The sequence below is a fragment of the Elephas maximus genome, chromosome 25 (assembly GCF_024166365.1).
Source record: "Elephas maximus indicus isolate mEleMax1 chromosome 25, mEleMax1 primary haplotype, whole genome shotgun sequence".
NCBI classification, from domain to species: Eukaryota; Metazoa; Chordata; class Mammalia; order Proboscidea; family Elephantidae; genus Elephas; species Elephas maximus.
This window is the reverse complement of record NC_064843.1, coordinates 13,205,537-13,226,860: the sequence shown is the minus strand read 5'-3', so window position 1 is coordinate 13,226,860 and position 21,324 is coordinate 13,205,537. Positions and strand designations below refer to the sequence as shown.

The window sequence follows — 21,324 nt, the reverse complement described above, 5'->3', positions numbered from 1 at the left end:
ACTACCTGTGCACCTCAGACTTCAAGCATTTATTTACACTTTTATTTTTAAAGTGCACACAGGCCATAACTTCATGTAATTAAAAAAAAACTTAGCCCCGGACATTCAGAAACAACTTTGAGATACGTGGCGGTGCCTGGAGCCAGGCCTGAGACAGAGGTGGAGCACGTGCTGTTATCTGAAATTTCATATAGGGGACGAGCAGTTAACAAAGACTACACCCAAGCAGGCGTAACAGGGGTGCTGGACAGAGGGCATTCCCAAGGGGATGCGCTGAAGTAAAAATACAAGTCTATGCAAAAGTCTTTTATTTTAACATCGGAAACAAAGATCAAGTGTCCATTCCAAAAGCTTTGCCAGGCGCGGCCACCCAATAAGTTACACACACACTCGGGGACTTGGAGGTTATTGCACGGCACTTCCTTTAATCATCAGGGCGAAGGTGGCACTTCCCACCACCAGCCTCCACCTGTGTCGCCCACAAGGCTCCTCACCTGGGGCTGTTGGGGGAGGTGCAGTGGAGCCCGGGAGAGGGAGATTACAGAGCGTCACGTTTACTGAAGTAGAGGTTTCTGAATAGGGAGCCTGAGGTCCTGCATGCTCAGTAAAAAATTATTTTTTGCAGCGCTCTCGATGGAGGGCAGGCAGTCCACAGCGGGTGAAGTTTCAGTAGCATTTTCCTGCCGGATTATACAGCGGCCTTGGCTCAGATTTCCCCCCACAAGATTCCTAAGATTGTTTGCTAGTTGGTTCTTTGTTCTGGCTACTTGGTGGTTTTTTCGAGTTGGCTGTAATCCAGGGGTGCTCAAGTACTTCTTTTAGCGTCAGCCTTTGGCTTGGATTATGCTTCAGTAATCTGGAGACCAGGTCCCTGGCTCCCACTGTTACCAAGTCAGGGAATGTGAACTCAACCTGGAGTAAAATAAATGAGAAACAAGATGTGGTTGGGAGACACCACAGAGTAGAACTGTGCTGATCTCACCAGCCCGAAGTTGAGGCTAATACAGAAGAATTCTGAAAGTGGCAGATGCCTTTCAGCGACGTCTTACCCGTGAAATTCTGTTATAGGTCTCCTGGTATGTGCTCGCCTCAAAAGGAGGCTTCCCAACTAAGAACTCATAGCAAAGGACTCCAAGGCTCCAGAGGTCCACCTTTTCATCATGCATTCGGCCCTCAATCATCTCAGGAGGCAGGTAGTCAAGGGTGCCACAGAGAGTGGTTCTCCTGGAAATGGAGGGAAGGGCTCAGGTTGACAGGCTCTGTCTTGATTATTATGACAGCCACTAGAAACCAATAACAGTACACTAACTATTGTGTGCTTTCTTTAGGCCAAATCCTGTGCCAGGAAGCAGGTACTATTATAAATCCCCATTTCCGTAGAGTCCTGATCAGAAGGGGATAAAATGTAGAACAGAATTTCAAATTCTTGTAGAATCCAGACTTTACAGAACCACTGAGGCTGGATGAACACCGAAACTATTGCCCTGAGACAATCTTTAAACTTTAAATCAAAAACATCCTCTGAAGTCTTCTTTAAACCAAACAACAGTTTAGCTTTAGTTAGTAAAGAATGTCTGAAGTGTGCTCTTTTAATATCTATATGGGATCAAACTGCCAACAGCAATTCAAAAGATTAGATCGAAGCTTAGGGGGCAGTGAGTTTATGTTAATTCAGGAGCAACAATTCAGAAAAGGAGGGTGAGAATGGCTCCACAGCTTGAAGAGTGTGGTCAACGTCCCAGATTGTTCATGTACACTGGCATTATGTTTTGCTGTGTCGATTTTCAACCACAAAGAAAAAAATCTTTTAAATAAATCAATAAATCCCCATTTGTAGACAGGAGACAGATTGAGGGAGTGTGTAAGAAAGAACACACCAACCAAGCCTTGCCCCAAATCTGCACAACTCCAGAGTATAAATTAAAACTGTTACTGTTTAAAAGCAGCCGTGCAAAGTTCTCTGTAAATACCATTTGGAGTTTCCCGTTTGTTCTTCCGTGACAGATACGCTAAGAAGCTAAGAGCCAGGTGACACTAAGGACAAGAAACTAAGAACTGTCCCACTAGGAAAGCACCAGGTTTTGGGTTATAGATTCGTGCTGCCTTCTGACAGATCGTTGGTACAAAAGAGACACTGAGATGTCAGGGTTGGCACCACATTCATCGCATGACATATTCTTGCCAAAAACATTTCACTTGAATCCATTCAGATCTTCAGTCTTAACCTCCAGTTTTCAGCAAACACATGGGACAAAGGACCAAGGTAAGTGACATAGTCAGAAAACTTCATTTAACAGGTTCAGGGACTGATCTAGATTAAGATCACAAGAGACAAATAAAACGCATGAAGCTTGACTGAGTTCAGATTTTTAAAAAAAGTGATGAAATACATTTTGTTGGCAACTTGGGAAATTTCAACAGGGACTAGCTATTAGATATGAAAGAATGCATAATTTTTCTCTAGTGTGATGACGATTTTGTGCTTATATAGGAGATGTCCTTGTTTTTAGGAGACGTAAACTGAAGTACTTAAGGGTGAAGCATCATGATGTCAGCAATTTATTTTCAGGTGTGTCACCAAAAAGTGGATGCAACTTATATGGCAAATGTCAACACGCATCAAATGTAGGCACTGGAGAGACAGTGTGCACTCAACTACAGGTCAACATTTCAGTGCATCTGGATCTCCCTGACGAAGGTGGAAGATAAACTGAGGATGGCAGAGACATCAAAACAAGAGCACAGACTGTAAGTCCCTGTTGCTTTCTATCAGCTATTCTTTATAGTTACCCTATGCCGGCACTGTGTTCAGCCACGCCTGGCACCCAGCGAGCATGCAAATGTTCACTCAGTTGGACTGTGATCTGGGATCAGAATTGACTTCTCTGGACCCTAACCCCTCTCATCCCCAAATGAGATGAGGGAGACAGACCGAATCAAGAGGTTCTCAAACCATGGGGCACGAGAATCTGGAAATAACAGTCATTATTAACCTTTGGGATGTGGGGCAAAGTGACCAACAAAAGACTCCAAGCCACCGGACACATTAAGGTCTAGTTTAACATGGTGATTCTATGAAACCTGCAATTCTGTATCATCTGCCTAGCCAGGGACAACAACTCACACAAATGAAAGGCAGCCAGTACTTTCTAAAAAGAAAAAGACAAGACTTCGGCAGCTAATTCAGTGCATCACCCGAAACTGTTCCACGTGGTAACACAAAGGGCTTTTTCCCCCGTCGTCCATTTTAGGCTAGAAACCAGCTTTAAGGTAATCTGGCTGTCATTTTCAAGTCCTCCCCCAAGGCTGACAAATGCTAATCAGGCAATATACTGTGAAGTGGGGCATGTCAAGTCACGCTAAGTTTCAAAAGCCTATTTTAACCCAAAATAAATTTTAAATAGCAGAGAATATTCTGGCTCTTTTTGCAAAGTTCACATAAGATTTAAGTTGTTCTGTGAGCTTGACTTTTCTGCTTCAGCTTTAACAGAGGCAAGAAAGGACTATTTCAATTGCAGACAGAAGCAGACACAGCTCCACCCAAACATTTTAACTTCCCCAAAGGCCTGGGCTCTCGGCTCTAGATCTTTGCAGGGCCACCCTTGGAAGCTTCACCCCATCCTCTCACCCAGGGAGCAGGTGAGAGTGCCCCCCCATCACCAATGTCACTTCTGACATATCTGTTTGCTATCACCTTCATTAGTCTCTAAAGACCTTCAGCCTCTTTATCCCCAGGCCTAAACTCATTGCTGACTCGATAGCAACCTTATAAATCCCCAAAATGGTTGCGGAATAAAGTTTTCTCCAAGACTCTAGTTTATTACCAGGCCTAGATTATGCCAAAGTAGTTCTGTATAAACACCTGCTCCAACTTAGAAGAGTCAGGGACAAAATTTACATTTAAGGATTTCACAATTTAGCTCATGGTTGGCCCCCGGGGGGGGCTTCTGCTAGGCCGACGAGCTTCAACCTCTTAAGTCGCTCACCTGGAGGACGGGGCATGCACCGACCACCCAAAATCTGCAATCTTCAGCTCTCCAGTGGATCCGAGGAGCAGGTTCTCCGGCTTAATGTCTCTATGAATAACTTTCTTGGAATGACAGTAAGACAGGGCGTCTGCCAATTCCGTGATATACTACGAAAAAAAGAGGATGGAAAGTCCGTGCGACAATTAATTAAAACAAAGATGAGAACGTAAAGGGCCAGGGAAACTAGACGAATGAAAACAGAACAACCAGAACGGAAATAACGAGATGTTCACGCATTGTGAAGAAGGTAACCAATGTCACTGAACAATTTGTGTAGCAGTGGTTGAATTGGAACCTATTCTGCTGTATGAACTTTCACTGAAAACACAATATTAAGGGGAAAAAAAGCACATTTTTTGGAAAAAAATCTTTCAAGTGTAATCAATTCTCATTTTTCAAACCAAGATCATTCTACAACAAAAGGATTTTTTTTTTAATTGACAACAGCAACTCGAACAGTTGGATAGGAAGCTTGGGGGGCAGGGAGTCTACGTTAATGGGAAGGAACAGCTCAGAAAAGGAGGAGTGCGGTGGCTCAGCTCCAATGTAATTAATGTCATTAAACGGTACAATGTCATTAAACGGTACAATGTCATTAAACGGTACAATGTCATCAAACGGTACAATCAATGTCATTAAATAGTACTTGTAGAAACTGCTGAATTGGTATCTGTTTTGCTGTGTAGATTCTCAACAACAACAAAATAAAGTTATTTTTAAAAAAGGATTTGTTTGAGGTTAAACATTTATTTCGAGAATACCAGGGAAGAAATTAACCCTGAACAATCCGAGAAAACACAAGCAGGGACCCACGCACGTTAAATGGCGTCTTAACTTCTTGCATGTGCTAATCATCAGCCAACTTAAAAATGCACAAGCAATTCAGTCTTTTCATCACTTCAGTGTCCTTAAGTTACCACCTCTTTTAAGAAAGGATTTTCCAGTCCCCAACCAGACTCACAAGGACTGGCAAGCAGACCCAGCATTTCCTTCCAGATATAGGTAAGAAGTGTTTTGTTATTACTGTACTCGAAGTATAATATTTAGCTGTGGCTACAGTTTGAGAAGACTTTGTTCTCCAAAGTAGCTGGAACAGGACTGAACATTTTCTTACACCAAAAATGTTTACTGAACAAATAGGTAAAAACCAAATGTTACCATCAGAAAGGACACCCTTCATTCTTTCAGGCCAAAGCCAACAGCCAACCCACTGCCATCGAGTCAATTCCGACTCAGAGTGACCCTGGGCACTGTGATACGCTGAAGGTGAAGGCAAAGAAAAACGTTCTTCTCCTCCTCCTGCTCTGGGTTAATGATGCTTTAAGAGCACGTATCAGAATCCCAAAGGGCGGTGGATTCCCCCTGTTCAAATCGTTCCCAACAAAAAGCTATTAGTTTAACTGGAGTTCTTTGGCACCTCATTCCTTCACCTCAGGCCTTGCTAAAAAAAAAAAAAAAAAAAAAAAAAACTGCTGCTGTTGAGCCCATTCTGACTTCCAGCAAATCCTCAGGATAGACCGAACTGCCCTCTACAATTTCCAAGGCTGTAATCTTTATGGAAGCAGACTGCCATCTTTCTCCCCCGGAGCTACTGGTGGGTTTGAACCACCAACCTTTCAGCTACCATCCGAGCTCTTAACCACTGCGCCACCAGGGCTCCTTGGATATATAAAAGACCCTAAACTTTCTATAATTAGAAAAGGGAAACAGGTTGAGATACACACACACAAAGACACACAAATGTATCACCTAACAACTAAGAAATCTACAAAGAACCTTCATTTTCTTTCAAATAGCTATATCCTCCTTATGCCAAAATAAATTCCACCTGAAAAAAAAAAAAAAAAACTCAAAATATGTAAATATTCTTACAATCTTGCTGGGGGGTAAAACCTTCCGAATATGGTATCAACATCAGAAAACTCAAGAAAAAGTAAGTTTCACATGCTTCCCACCCCGTCCCTCAAAAAAGAAAAAAAAAGGTAGAAAGAGTACGTCAGGGAGCGTCACTATCACTCAGAAGTACATTCCCTTATTGATCTACCAATTTAAGAGGAAGTCACCCGATAGGTGATATATTGTCAAACTGATTTTCTTCACTAATACTAAAAACAGAAATAAAGTAAATCTATTTCTGTTTATCACAATGGCAAACATTCCATATTCAGAAATTATATATTTTTGGCATGAAAACCTGTCAATAACATGCCTTCAATGAAAAGAAAGTTACAGACCAGGTATACTGTGATTTGAAGAATAAAATGTTATTACAGAGACAAGGCTGGAGAAGGGTCATCCATCAATACGGGAACAGTGGTGGCATTTCACCAAATGATAGAAGTAAAGTCACCTGAACTGAAACGTTATTTAAATCAATGCCAAGAAGACAATTAGTGGGCACACTGCCCAGTGATCTACACCAAGAAACAGATTAACGAGCAGAGCAGCCAGCATTCAATAGGCCCCAACACCTGCCAACTGAAATTAAGACTGGTAGTTAATTAATTAAAACAAGTAATTGCATTTACGTAAAAAAGAGGGGCACCAAAAGCATAACCCATGAAAGAAAACATTGATACACTGGACTCTATTAAAAACCGAAAACTTCCTCGCTACAAAAAGACACAGGTTAAGATAAATGAAAAACAACCCACACACGGACTGGGAGAAAATGTTTGCAAACAGTAACAAAAGACTCTAACTCTATTACAAACGTATGAAAACCTCGCTGAAGGCCATGGAGGAAAAGGTGCTGACCTAGGCGATGGAAGCGAGTGGAGTCTGTAAGACTGACGGCAAAAAGGAACTGTCCCTGAGCACTCTACCCTAGCTGATAAAACTGTTTCCCACAATACTGCAATACGTCAGACTGGAATAGAATGATCAAGTAACTGGATGGCAGGAGTGGGAGTTTACAGACAAGCCAGGGGAGGAGGCTAGAATGGTCCACGTGGGAATGGATCAGAGTTGGAAACATCAGTATAAACTCATGTTTTGTTCAATACAGATACAAATGGATATGGAAATATTTACAGATGTGTATATACATTGGTTAATATACACCCATATTTTCTTGCTCTGTCAGCTTAGAGGACCTAAAAGTAATGACACCCCAGGAGCAACAAGCACACCCGGCCCCCAATCTTGGTTTCAGGTAATCACTCTCCAATAAAAGGTACCAGCGCTCCTTGAAGAAGTGGCCGATGCCACAACTAGGGGAAGAAATACACAAGATGAATCTGGGGCAGCGTGCAGAGCCGGAAAGTAAGGAGTGGCAAAACAGCCCACAATGATGGGGTACGTCAAAAGGACACAGGGGTCAACTGAAAGGGCTCCCAGTGGCCAAAAATGGAACAATGTGAACCACACACACACAAAAAAAAAAAAACAGTACTGGAGTAGGACTGGATTATAACCAAAGTATAAAATATCCACGAGTCTACTCTGATGTTAATGAAGGACTGAGTAACTACAGAAGAACAGGCAAATCTCCCCTAAAGAAAAATTTCAAATAATTTATGCCCTCAGAGAGGAGAACACTGAACTCTTAAGAACTTTTAAGTTCTGTGCATCATTTTTCTGGACATCAACCTGAAAGCTTACCTACTAAAGTGGGCTTGTTTTTCTGCTCCTCCCAAGAGGGCAGTATGGAGGGGAAACTTCACAGCGGAGAAACCTGGCAAGCACACCTCGGCCAGGTGTGGAAGTCATGTTGGCAGGATGTACCCCTGACATGATGAGAATGCGCTTTACCTGCGACCTTCCTCTCCACAACCTGTAACCCAAGTCTAGTCATGGGAAAGACCGAGGAGACTGGAAGACTACATGGGCTTCAGTTATATAGTCAGTGTGTCAATACTGGGTCATTAACTGTAACAACTGTACCACACTGCTGTAAGATGCTCAGGAGAAACGAGGTGTGTGTGATATGAGGAACGCTGTGCTATCTTCACGATTTTTCGTAAATCTAAACTATTCTAAAATAAAATGTTTATTGTTTAAAAACAAAATGTGAAATGGAGGGCAACTAGGTATACACATTTTTGAAGCAAAACGCCTGTGGAAACAAACTTCCACCACATGCAACCTGGTACCTGATATTACCTGTACATATGCTACAGCTATCTTGATCCTTCCATTTCAGATACTTGACTCTACCAGGCTGTACTGTCATGAGACAATAATGACTCCCGATAACAACAGGCCTATTGCTCTGCAGGAACCGGAGTTAGTCTGGGATGAGACTTGGGAACTTACGGTAGCAGTTCTCTGCTCATCAAACTTTGAAAGCTTCTGAAGTTCCCTGTATACCGTGCCAAGAGGTGCGTATTCGAGGATTAGGTAAACTCTGGTGGCGTCATGGAAATAACCGTACAGCCTGAGGATGTTAGGATGCCTGCAACAAAGGACAAATACACTAGCATCTGGTTTGGGAGCTGATATCAAACGAACCTCTCACGTGAAGCCGGTGGGATTTCTAACCGGTTTTGGCCATGAGCCCCCGCTCCCGCTCCGCTCAAGATCCTGAAGCTACACACCCAGTCCACAGGAAAACACGGACACCACACATCATTTTCCATGCAATTTCAAGGTACACGTGGACCTCAGGTTAAGATTATTTTAGGTATCCTCACTTTTCCAAAGTTTGTTTTACGCCACTTCGCTTTTACGAAAGACCTACAACAGTACCTTGTTATCGCTAACCAAAAGAAATTCAAAGAGGATTTTCGCTACTACGCAAAAAGGCGAAAAACGAATGGCTGGGGTTCACTTATTTTGTAGGGAGCTGTTAAAGGGGCAGCGCACGCCGACCAGTGGGAGTACAGTGCCAAGCTCCTTCCCTGGGAACTACTCAGTTTTCCTGCCTTTACTCTATGTCAGTGTTCTTTTAGGTTTTGTGTGTGATTTGGTAGGTTATTTTCTGGGTCTGGGAATGCTCAGAAACTTTTCCCACGCTAGTTAACTGTAATTGCTCCTTAGCTTTACACAGTTTCTGCTTACAAAAGGTTTCATAGGGATGCTCTACTTTTGGACAGCAGGGAAACCTGTATTTCCTTCCTTTAGGCATCTTTATTTATTCTTAGGGAGAATTTCAGTTAAATGTTAACTGTCCGTGAATGTCAAAAAAAAAAAAAAGTCATGGCATTTCCACAGTGGTTTGATCCCCAGACACTGAGACAGATGATGTATACGCAGTGCTCAGTGATGGCAGTGCGTCTGTGCTGCCAGGTAGGGTGGGCTGGGCAAGGGCCACAGGCAGCTGGAGAACGTGGCCTGAGACGCTGGCTCCTCTCAACTCCAGCCCGTTGTCACCATGCATGGATACCCGCCTGATGAAGCCAGATTTTTAAGTATTAGCAACTCATTCAAATTGTTAAATGCTATGAAAGCAAAAATAAAACAAAGAAAAAAAACAAAAAAAATCCAGAGGCCAGAATCAACCAACAGGCTGCCGCTCTGCACACTGGTTACCCTCAGAATAAGCGGTGTGATTCCCCCTAATAACCCAGAGAAAAATACAAAACATGCTTTTGCTCACATAAATTACTTCATAACAAAACATCAAATCTGCACGTGATCTTTCAGAACCACAGCAAAACAGTCCATATAAATCTTGGAAAAATCACAGTTAATTACTCTTTGCAGTACTAAGACACAAGCACTCTAATAAGAGTTTTATAATCTTTTAATTCTTAAGAACTTTAGGTTCTATACACCGTTCTTTTGAGCACCAATCTGAAAACTTACCTGAGGTGGGACTGTATTTCTACTTCTCTTCTCACCTGATGTTCAACTCCTGCTTTCTCTAGCTGAGCTTTAAATAATACTTTAAGAGCCAGGATAAACTTGCTTTGTTTTTCTCTTGCCAGATAAACATTGCCAAATTTTCCTTTACCCAAGGGGCGGCCAATTTCAAAATCTTCCAAAGCCCATTGCCTTCTAGGAAAGAATGTGAACAGTTTAAAATGTGAAGAAAATAAATCTTCTCCAACAATTTGTCAACAATAGCATTAGACACCTTCTGGATTTGTACCTAAGAACCAAGCCATCGTCACGATGAGTGAGTCTCCACAAACGCACTCCACACCCCTCCCCCAGCTGCACGAGTCTGTGACAAGGAACTGTCTTTGACTTTTAGAGCTGACACAGGGAACGGGAATCGTCCCAAGGCTGTCCTATGCTCAGGTGTAAAGGCCTACTAACAACACTACGCTGGAGAACATAAAAGAGGATTAGATAAGTGACTAGGGAGGGAAGAATGCTCCAGAACCACCTGTGAGCCTCTTTCGAGCTAACTACATCCTCCTTCACCATCCAGAGATGCTAACACTCTCGGGCTGAGAACCACCCTGGTGGTGGACGCTGAGCCACTGTTACTGACGGGAGCAGGCTGGATCCCACTGGGCAGTTAAGATCGAAAACCAATGGATTTAGAAGCAAATAAGTCTTGGTGTGGGTTCATTCCTGGCTCCTGCTACTACATTCCAGAGTCTAGGCAGTTCAGAGATTGAGAGCAGCCTTTTAGACAATTTCTTGGGAAAATGTTATAGCAAGCTTATGAAAGAATAAATACAACAGTTTTATCAATACTGTCAAAATAATGATAGTCATACACAATGTATATATAGTTCTCCAACATAACCACCTCTGCTTTTTAAAAACCTGCGCTTTTGTATAAGAACAGAAAGAAGTCTAGCAACACACATGAACTACATATAGTGAGTGGTTACTTCTGACGGCAGAAAGCAGCTTTTATTTACACATTTCTGTGTGTACCAGATTCATAAGGGCTTTTCCTAGATTTGAAAAGCATAACTCGAGTCTCTAGGAAATACCCATCATTAAAAAAATTCCCTCTTTTATAAAGATTAGAAATCTGGGAACTGTCTGACAGCCAGTTTTCTAAATGAAAACATAAAGACCTATTTTTTTTAAGAGTTCCCACAACTAAATTTACAATTAAAGGTGTATTCTAGAACGACAATACAGTATTTTGCAAATAAGATAAAGCTTACCTTTTTGATTCTTCTTTTTTCTGTTTTGACGCCAGTTCCTTTCCAGAATTATTTCCTATGTAAAACAAGTTTTAAAAAAAAAAAATTGGGCTACTTTTCTTTATACTTTAGGAAAAAAACACCACTACCCTCCAACCTGACTCCCATACCAAGCAAAATCTTTATAGAATTTCTAGAGTAATGCTGGGCAGATAGGTAGTTAGGACTGCTGATGATTTAAAGACTCAAGACCATGCAGATTCTCCCGGAAACCTCAGCTTGTTTCCATGTGAAGAGCGCCGCTACAGCAGAATTACCAGTCTTCCCCTCCATGACAAACTTATGAGTTGTCGGCTTCTCCCCACTATGTGGACCAGCCAACTGTCCACACACACCTCCTCTCTAATCATGCCACGTAAAAACCATCAAAAAATGTAACAAAACATAAGCCAGGACCCTCCTTCCACTCTACTGGCTGGAAGGAGAAACAGGAACAGAAGCCACTAACTCAGCAGAGACAATAAAGCAAGTACACAGCAGGGCCCGAGACTACGTCATCAGCCACGTGGCTGGATGTGCACACAGGACGTTTCCCCTTGATTCTGACACTTCAAACAAGCAATAGCACAGTCTGCTCCGCTCCGATATCTGAACGCAGGTCTCCACTGTTTGCTTCCCTCCATGGATCACGGGGGTCTCCATTGCCTCCTTCCCTCTGTGGATCACTATCATCGCAACCGCCACCCCCAACTCCCCTTCACTCCTCTCCCATGTCTCCTTTGGTGCCCAGCTCTGAGTCTGCACCTCTCCATCCTTGCTCTGTCTCTGGATTAAGTTAATCTCTTCTGAGTCTTAGTTTCCTCCTCTGTAAAACTGAGTTAGCAACCCTGGCTACCTTTGTAGGGTAGTTATGAGGATGCAACAAGGCAGCAGATGAAGAAGCACTTACCACAGAGTCCGCTGTGCGTAAGCACCCAACAGGCAGTAAGTAACAACTACCACCATCCACCCTGCTGTGCCCAGCCGAAGCCACCGCTACCTCTAGCCTAAACCACTGCAAAAGCCTCCTGTCCTAGTATACCCGGACCCACCAGTGTGACTCTCCAATCCATTCCACACACCCAGAGGGAGCTTTCTAAAACGCCCGTCCTCTGCTCAAAAACCCCTGGGCAGCACACCCAATGCACTAGATGGAGCCCCCACTCCTTAACGGCCAACAGAGCCCACTATGACCCTACCTGGTCTGCCTCAGTTCTCTCATGTGCCCCCAAGCTCCGCCCATGCTCCATAACCTCAGACTTTTCAGTTCCTCAGGTGTATCTCCTGTAATAAACCAAACCCATTGCCGTCGAGTCAATTCCAGCTGATAGTGACCCTAGAGGACAGGGCAGAACTGCCCCATAGGGTTTCCAAGGCTGTAATCTATGGAAGCAGGCCGCCACCTCTTTCTCCCACAAAGCAGCTGGTGAATTCAAACTGCCAACCTTCTGGTCAGCAGCTGAGCACTTAGCCAGTGCGCCACCAGGACACCTTAAAACCCACTCACTATTAAGCAATCAGAGGGACATGGGAATGGTCCTGTGTCCTTCCCGACTCCCAAGTGTCCCGTGAGGGCAGTGGTCAGGCCTGTATTTCTACCACAGGCCTGACCTATGGCAGACACTGCCACTTCAAGCTCAGCACCGCACCGTCCCCCTCCCCTCCACAGACAGGCTGGAAAGACTAGGGCTGCAGACAATAAACGCAGCTCACACACTCGCTTGTTCGCAACAACCAAAAAGAATGACTCTCCAATGAGTCTCAAAAACTGGTTTACCAGATGCTGGCGGCTGGGCCTGCTCGCCCTTTGGGGTGTTGTTGGGTGGCCTGGAGACAGGACGAGGTACAGTGGTTATCTGCAATGGCTTCTGCTTCTGACTCTGAACTGGCTTTCGGCTGGAGACAAGCTTTTGTGCTTGTGAAGGGACGCTCTGGGAGGAATTCGAAGGACACAAGACCCGCTGAGCCTGGCCACCACTTGCAGACAATGGGTTCTGAGAAGGGAATGGCTGAGTCACTGGAACACGCTTCGGACCATCACCAAGTGGAAGTGTAGTCTAGGTGGAGAGGAAAAATAAAAGTAAGTTCATGGATGGCATGAAGGAAAGCTGAATATTTTGAGAATTTCACAAAGCTTGTTTTCTTGTATAACAAAATCACGAGTATCCCTGAAGCGGGAAAAAGGAAAGCTGAATATCTTGAGAATTTCACAAAGCTTGTTTTCTTATATAACAAAATCGCGAGCATCCCTCAAGCGGGAAGGCCACTGTAATTAGTGCATCCAGAGGATGGGGAATACAGCTAAAGTGAAAGCTTGAAAGATATGAGAGGGGACATGAAGCACGTTCTAAAAATTCTCTGTAACAGAAACTCCTCATTTGTTGTTTAGCAAAGAGCCGCTATATACACACTTTATACTAAAATCTCAATTCTAATTCTGAAATTCCTTTGAATGCCTGTGTTTAAGAGAAAAACAAAGAAATGCACCAAAATGCTCAGTGGTGGTTACTCTTGAGAGCAGAAGTTTTGGAAGACAGCCCAATTGTTTTATTGGCCAGATTTAACACAATAAGCTTGGTAATGATTACTCCCTAATGTTTCGTGTCTAAGGCTCGAAGTGGTCATGAGCAAAAAGAACTCTGACAAAGAAGAAATAAATGTAGGTTCTTCAAAGTTATTAACAAAATGTATAATTCACACACCTATACACAGTGCCTGGGGCCCTGGTGGCACAGTGGTTAAGAGCTCGGCTACCAATGAAAAGGCTGGCAGTTCAAATCCACCAGCCACTCCTTTGGAAACCCTGTGGGGCAGTTCTACTCTGTCCTATAGGGTTGCTATGAGTCAGAATCAACTCATCGGCAATGCGTTTGGTTTTTTTGGTATACACAGTGCGAAAAGCCTTGGTTAAGCTCAGCTGCTAACCAAAAGGCTGGTGGTTCAGACCCAACTGCCGCTCATGGGAGAAAAACTTGGCAGTTTGTTTCTGTGAGGATCATGGCCTTGGAAACCCTCTGGGGCAGTTCTGCTCTGTCGTACAGAGTCGCTGTGAGTCACAACCGACATCGGGTTCATACACAGTGCATTACAAGCTTAAAATACAGTTAAATTAACTCAAGGTAATCAGGCTAAAATGAGAGGATGGGTGAAATTTCCTCCAGCTTCAGTTTCGCATCATAAATAAGGAGCCAGTGATGGGAAGTGAAGCCTCAAAGTTCATCATCCATTCACTGAGGTTAGTGCCTTCAAAGAGAGGGTTTAAAATTAAAAGACTTTCAGATAGAGTCAGTTACTTCTGAAGTCTGCAGTGTCCACAACACAATAGGCATTTAAGCAGTGATACGTGAAAAAAAAAAACATTTTAAACACAGAGCAATTTTTTTAAAAGATGTTTATCACAGAGTTTGAAGATAAAATTGTTAGGTGGCATCCAGTTGGTTCCAATTCACAGCAACCCTATCTGTGTACAACAGAACGGAACACTGCCCGGTCCTGTGCCATCCTCAAAATTGTTGCTATGTTTGAGCCCATTGTTGTAGCCACTGTGTCAATCCATCTCTTCGAGGGTCTTCCTCTTTTACGCTGGCCTTCTACCAAGAATAAAATAGGGACTCAGTTTAGCCTCTTTCTTATTGGTCATTTTATACTTTCAATCAGTAAGAAAGGTAAACATCCATTTATTTGACGACTGAGACTTCTAAAAACAAGCCCCCCCCCACAAAAAAAAAAAGGTAATATATATGTTTTTATTCTGATTTCTAAGAAGAGCCCTGGTGGCACAGTGGTTAGGAGCTCTGCTGCTAACTAAAAAGGTCAGCAGTTCAAGTCCTTGGAAGCCCTATGGTGCAATTCTACTGTCCTAGAGGCTTGCTATGAGTCAGAATCAACTCAATGGCAACAGGTTTGGTGTTTTGGGTTCTAAGAAGAAAAAAAACCTGGGGCTTATTTCATTCACCCTGGTACCCCACAAATACTCATTAAATGCTAAGTGTTGGGGTCTTTCATAGTGGGGTTTCCTCAGTGAAGCCTTTCTGGATTTCACCCATCCCAATCTGAACCAAGTACCTCTCCTCAGGAGTACCCAGGCTCTAGGTATATTATCCCAAGTCATGGTACTAGCTCACACACCTCCCAACGGACTCCAACTTCTTCAAAGTCCAGGACCCTATGCTTTTCACCAGCATAATCCCTGCATCTCAAAGTAGGTTCCCAGGAAATGCTGACTAAAAATGCAACTTCACTTTCCTCAGCGCTTACTGTTCCCTGAATTATGACCCCAACAATCTATGCCAAAGAAAATTAACTTCTGGCAAGCAAGAGAGTACAGGCATCCAATTGAGCACAAATCAATCTAGCTGCACAAATATTAGGTTCCTATCACGTACATAAGGAGCCCTGCCGGCACAGTGGTTAAGAGCTCAGCTGCTAACCAAAATGTCCTCAGTTCGAATCCACCAGGTGCTCGCTGGAAACTCTAGGAGGCAGTTTTACTCTGTCCTATAGGGTCACTGTGAGTCGGTATCCACTCTACAGCAATGGGTTTGGTTTTTGGTTTGTCAGGTACATTAGTATTATCCTGCATACAGCAGAGGATACTGCTAACTATAAGAGAAGGCAGAACAAATTAGAGATACACTGAGGCAATTGACAAAATGTCACTGAATGCTGAGGAAAGCAGCCATTCATATCTGGGAGTGTAGTACAGGAATCTACAGTTAGAATCAAAAAAATAAATAAATAAGGGTATAAATTCCAGATAGGGGACCAATCTCCATTTGAGACATGATTGCAATTATATTATTCAATCACCTTAATGGGTCCTGAAATGCAGTTTTCCTTAGACTTATCCATGATGCCTGAAAGGAAAAAAAGAACCGTGCTTTAGTTCACACAAATCCACCTGCTGCAAAGTGCTGCCATGTTAACATAAGAGTTCTAACTCCCTGAGAAAAAGCCCCAGCCAACCACAGAATTGTGTAATTTCTTTCTTTGCCCAAATGAAGCTGATCAGGGAAGTGCCTTGTCATCTAACATGGATGAGGCAGACGTGCAGCTTGTATGCAAGGCCACCTCTCCCCTTGTGCACCATGTCCCACCCCCGGCATGCACGCTCAGACTGCACTCCCGAGTTAATGGTCTTTCTCCTCCATCACTTCCGCTCTGTGGATCACTTCTGTTGTGGTACAAGCCTGCTGTGATACCTGCTACCTTTAAAAAAAACATCCTCTTCACCCCCAGAACTGCCTCTCTCTCCTCCTCTTCCAGCAGCAAAGCTTCAGAGAGACCTCCACACTCCTCCTCTCTACAAGGTTTCTCATTCCTCCAAGACCACTCCCCCTCAGGCTTTCGTCCCCACCATGAAGGGACCCTGTGGATGCCAAGCCCAACTGCCTGCCCCAGCGCTTCACGAGGTGGATCACCATGCCCTGAACCCCCTTCCTTCACTTAGCTTCCAGGTGCATCTCCTACCACACTAGCTGTCCCATCTTCTCCTCTTGGGTTGCATTGGCCTTATTCTTCTCAACCTGAAAGTGTCTGGGGGGACCCAAAAAAGAGTCCTTGGACCCTCCTCTTTTCCTCCTAGCTACCCCCATCCAGTGCTTTGGCTCTCACCATCTTTATTAGGATAACTTGAATTTACACCTTTGGCCCTAACTTCGCCTCATACCACCAGACTCAGAGATCCAACTACCATTGAAAGGTCTACCAGGCAACTTAATCTTAACACGTGAAAAACAAAGCTGTTTCTCCCCTCCCTGCTCAGGAGAGTGCCCTGAGCTCAATTCCGAACCACCTCTCCTCCTGTCTACACTCACTCTCCAGGTGAACCCCCTCCTTTCTGTCTATACTCACTCCCTGGGTGAACCACCTCCTTTCTGTCTACACTCACTCCCTGGGTGAACCACCTCTCCACTGTCTACACTCACTCCCCGGGTGAACCCCCTCCTTTCTGTCTACACTCACTCCCCGGGTGAACCCCCTCCTTTCTGTCTACACTCATCCCCCGGGTGAACAACCTCTCCGCCTGTCTACACTCACTCCCTAGGTGAACCCCTCCTTTCTGTCTACACTCACCCCCCGGGTGAACCACCTCTCTGCCTGTCTACACTCACTCCCCGGGTGAACCCCCTCCTTTCTGTCTACACTCATCCCCCGGGTGAACAATCTCTCCGCCTGTCTACACTCACTCCCTAGGTGAACCCCTCCTTTCTGTCTACACTCACCCCCCTCCCAGGTGAACCACCTCTCCACCTGTCTACACTCACTCCCTGGGTGAACCCCTCCTTTCTGTCTACACTCACTTCCCGGGTGAACCCCCTCCTTTCTGTCTACACTCACTCCCCGAGTGAACCACCTCTCCACCTGTCTACACTCACTCCCCGGGTGAACCCCTCCTTTCTGTCTACACTCACTCCCTGGGTGAACCCCCTCCTTTCGGTCTACACTCACTGTGTGAGCTCATCCAGTCTCCATAGGTTGAGGACTCCCAAATCTCCATCTCTAGCTCACACCCCTTCCCTGAATTCGACTCAAATTTCCTACCATCTGCGCAACTTCTCCTCCTGGTTATCTAAGAGACACCTCAATTCTAACATGTTCCCAACTGAAGTCCTGATGCCTGCCACCCGCACCTCTCCAAACTTCTCACAGCAAAGTTGCCATCTCAGTTGGTGACAAATCCGTCCTGCCGGTTGCTCAGACTGAAAGCCTTGTGTGGTTCTTTCCCTGAAGCCCCACATCTAAGCCATGGGCATATCTTCTAGGCTCTGTCTGCAAAAGCACTGCTCACCATGTCTACTGCCACCACTCGGTCCAACAATTCTCTCCCTGATCTGTTTCCCTGCTTCCACCCTTGTCCCGCTATGGTCACTCTCAACACTGCAGCCAATGACTCCGATGTCAGTCCTTTGTCCAGAAGCCTCCCATGGCTCCCTAGCTCAATTCAAAAGAATCTCAAACACTGACCTGCAGGGACAGGCCCATGACGTTCCAAAGAACGCAGACCCTGACCACCTCTCCTCTTCTTATCCACTGCACACCAGCCACACAGGGCTCCTTTCTTTCCTCCAACAAGTGCCCTGCCACAGGGCCTTTGCACTTCCTGTTCCATCTACCTATTAGGCTCTTTCCTCAGATGTGTGGCTCACCCTCCATTTCATTCCGGTCTCGGCTCAAGTGTGCCTTTCCAGGACCACCCCTCCCTTACTTTTCTTCACGTCTCTCAGCATTCTACACGAACGTTACATATGTATTTACTGTGCACCTCTCCCCACTAGAAAGAAAGCTCTGTGACAGCAAGGGCTCAGTCCTACTTTGCTCACTGTTGCACCCCCGGAACCTAGAACAGCACCTGGCACACAGTATGCATCAAATCACTCAATGAGTTTTTTTTACAAAGTACAGTAAGTCCCCAGTTACCAACGTCCGCCTTACGGATAACTCAGACTTATCCTTCAATGTTGGGGAAACTTGCCCTTGCTTTGAAACAAATGAGGAGCCCTGGTGGCACAGTGGTTAAGAGCTAGGCTGCTGACCAAAAGGTCAGCAGTTCAGATCCACCAGCTGCTCCTTGGAAATCCTATGGGGCACTTCTACTCTATCCTATGGGGTCACTATGAGTCGGAACTGACTGGACAGCAACAGATTTAGTGAAACAATTGAACCAGCCCCTGACCTGCAACAAATTCATCACGATCACCTCCATTTGCCACACACACAGCTCTGAATTCACCGAAAGGGCTCCAAGTCTTTTCTTGCGCTAAAGTAAAGCTAAATGAGAACCCTATGCACCTGTTCCAACCTACCTGCAAATTCTTAAAGACACAGTCAGGAATGGGTCTGTTTGTAGCCCCGGGACAGCCTCTACATCAACAAAAAGTTCACAGTAAGCCCACACTGTGAGTCAGGCACTATCACCTATCGAGACTGCAGAAACGTTTCCATATTTGTCTTACCCAGCTGCTCAGTGAATATGATAATGCAACCAGAAAGCACATCCCAAAGCTTTATATTCATTTTATAAATATGCAAACTTCATGATGAAGAGGCCTAAAAAGCCCAGGCTCTTACAGAAAATGGTTAAGTAAAAAATAATAATAAACAAAAAAAGTAACAGGACTTATATGTTTATATTATGCAAACATTAATTTCTAAGACATGCTCTGAGGCTTCCAGTTTCCCTAACAATCACAAGTAGCTGACTAAGGAGATCACAGAGGCCTCAGGACATTTACTCAACAGTCTTCTGACAAAAGCTACAGACATTGGCTCCAATTTATTCTTTCTTTTTCTCCTCATGAAGATGAATGATGAAGAAGCAGAATGGATAAGATTCTGATTCAGAAATTCTGAGGACTCGCCCAGGGAGACTGCTCCTCGGGTGATTCTGATCTAGAACCAGATGCAGGAGGCAGTGACAAGAGGACCTTCATGAGATCCTACAATTCTAACTAGGAAAAGTGTTAGCTTTAACAGCACTCTGGGTTGACGGTCAGGACTTATTTTTTTCCTCCCTCAGCACAGGAGACCTGTGAATGTCTACAAAGATGAAAGTGAGTGGAAAGGAACTGAGTACACTGCTGAAAAGTGTTTAAGTCAAGGAAAAAGGAACATTAAGGAGGGGGCAGAATTGAAAGTCAAGGGCAGTAGCTGCACTGCCTGACTTTTGTTAGAAATGGAGACTCTCAGGGCCAACCCCAGGCTACTAAATAAATCAGATCGTAAATGTTAACATCATCCCCAGATGATACTATGCACTGGTATAGACCACTAGTTCTCACTGAAACATCAGAATCACCTGGAGAGCTTGCTGAAAGTAGACACACCTGGGTCCTATTCCCAAGGGATTCTGATTCATTGGGTATGCAGCAAGGGTCTACATTTTTAACAAACTTGTTGCAATCGAGTTGATTCAGACTCCCAGTGACCTTACAGGACAGAGCAGAACTGCCCCATAGGGTTTCCTGGGCTGTAATCTCTGTGGAAGCAGACTGCCACATCTTTCTCCCGTGGAGTGGCTGGTGGGTTCGAACCACCAAGCTTTCAGTTAGCAGCCGAGCTCTCAATCACCGGGCCACCAGGGCTTCTTACATTTTTAACAAGGGCCCCAGTAATCTCATATAGGTGGTCCAAGGTTTGAGAAACGCTGGCCTGGGAAGGCCTCTGCAGAAGGTTATCATTCATTTCTTTGTCCATTCACTCATCCAGCCAGGATAAGCCCCTTCCCAGGCTATTCTACCTAAAGTTGTTGTTAGCGGCCTTCCAGTCAATTCCTACCCATGGTGACCCCATGTGAGCAGAGCAGAACCGCTCCATAAGGTTTGCGCCACTCAGGACCCTTTATCTAAAGCTGTTGTTGGGTGCCATTTAGCCAATTCCAATTCATAGCAACCCCATGTGACAGAGTAGAACTGTCCCAAAGGGCTTTCTTGGCTGCAATCTTTACAGAACCAGACTGCCGGCCTTTCTCCTGCAGGGCCGCTGGGTGGGTTCCAACCGCCAACCTTTCTTTGGCCGCCAACCTTTCCTAAGCAGCCGAGTAGATCTAAAGTAACCCCCGTTAAACCATGTAACTGTTTCACTTGGTTCAGAACACCCACCACTGTTGGACGTTATCTTGTTAGTTCGTCGTCTGTCTCCTCAACCCAGACAGAAGGTGAACTCCAGGACGGCAGAGACCCCTCCGTATTTTTCTTAACCCAGCTGCTCACTGAATACGAGAATCCCATCAGAAGCACCCGCAACACCACTCAACAACCCCCATCCGCTTCTACGGGAATAAACAACACGCGGCATTTCCAAGGCGCCTCGGTGCCCACCCGCCGAAGGAAACGCGCCTGAAGAGCCCAGGTGGGCACTGTGGACAGGCTGGGAGGGCGACCCTCGCGGAACCTTCCTCTGGGCCCCTCGGCCTCCAGCCCCGCCACCCGCCCTGAGGCCGCCTTCGACGAGCCCCCCTCGTCCCAGGCCTCACCCCTGCCCGCTACACACTGGTCACCTGCCACCTCCGACCAGTGGCCGCCAATCCGCCCAAGATCTTAGCCGTTAGGAAGCAAAGCCTCCTCTTTTTAAATACGAGTTAAACCCTCTAACCCGAAAGTTGATTGGCTTGCGTTGAAGAGAGACTGCCTTCTGATTGGTTAACAAAGGACCGGACCTCGAGTCACATGACAAGGCTGAGATCCGCGCAGGCGCACTCGCTCCGTAAAGTGCCGGAAGTGGTGGCGCAACGGCCCGCCAGACCTGGGGCCGTCCTAGTGCCC

General features: G+C 45.1%; 1 protein-coding gene across 7 annotated transcripts; it reads right to left on the bottom strand.

Moving 5' to 3' along the window:
- Positions 1-63: 63 nt before the first annotated feature.
- Positions 64-21,296, bottom strand: AURKA (aurora kinase A). 7 transcript variants are annotated; one of them, XM_049869482.1, is made up of 10 exons: positions 21,036-21,155; positions 20,662-20,771; positions 15,872-15,918; positions 12,840-13,119; positions 11,045-11,099; positions 9,777-9,968; positions 8,286-8,424; positions 3,987-4,135; positions 1,050-1,224; positions 64-912 (listed from the first exon to the last, which is right to left on the bottom strand). In XM_049869482.1, the coding sequence occupies exons 3-10, from the start codon at positions 15,911-15,913 to the stop codon at positions 730-732; spliced, it is 1,215 nt and encodes a 404-aa protein (XP_049725439.1). In that variant the 5' UTR covers positions 15,914-15,918; positions 20,662-20,771; positions 21,036-21,155; the 3' UTR covers positions 64-729. The 7 variants fall into 7 exon arrangements, with proteins under 7 accessions (XP_049725439.1, XP_049725440.1, XP_049725442.1 ...); XM_049869483.1 differs by having other exon boundaries at positions 21,053-21,155; XM_049869485.1 differs by lacking the exons at positions 20,662-20,771; positions 21,036-21,155 and adding an exon at positions 21,219-21,296.
- Between the last annotated feature and the right edge of the window lie 28 nt (positions 21,297-21,324).

What these genes read in the sequence shown, in the direction of transcription:
- AURKA (XM_049869485.1), bottom strand. Translation starts at nt 15,913, where the DNA reads ATGGATAAGTCTAAGGAAAACTGCATTTCAGGACCCATTAAG. An exon ending in GCATTTCAGGACCCATTAAG is followed by an intron (nt 13,120 to 15,871) that starts GTGATTGAATAA and finishes CTCTCCACCTAG; the next exon opens with ACTACACTTCCACTTGGTGA. An exon ending in CCTATAACAGAATTTCACGG is followed by an intron (nt 913 to 1,049) that starts GTAAGACGTCGC and finishes ATTTTACTCCAG; the next exon opens with GTTGAGTTCACATTCCCTGA.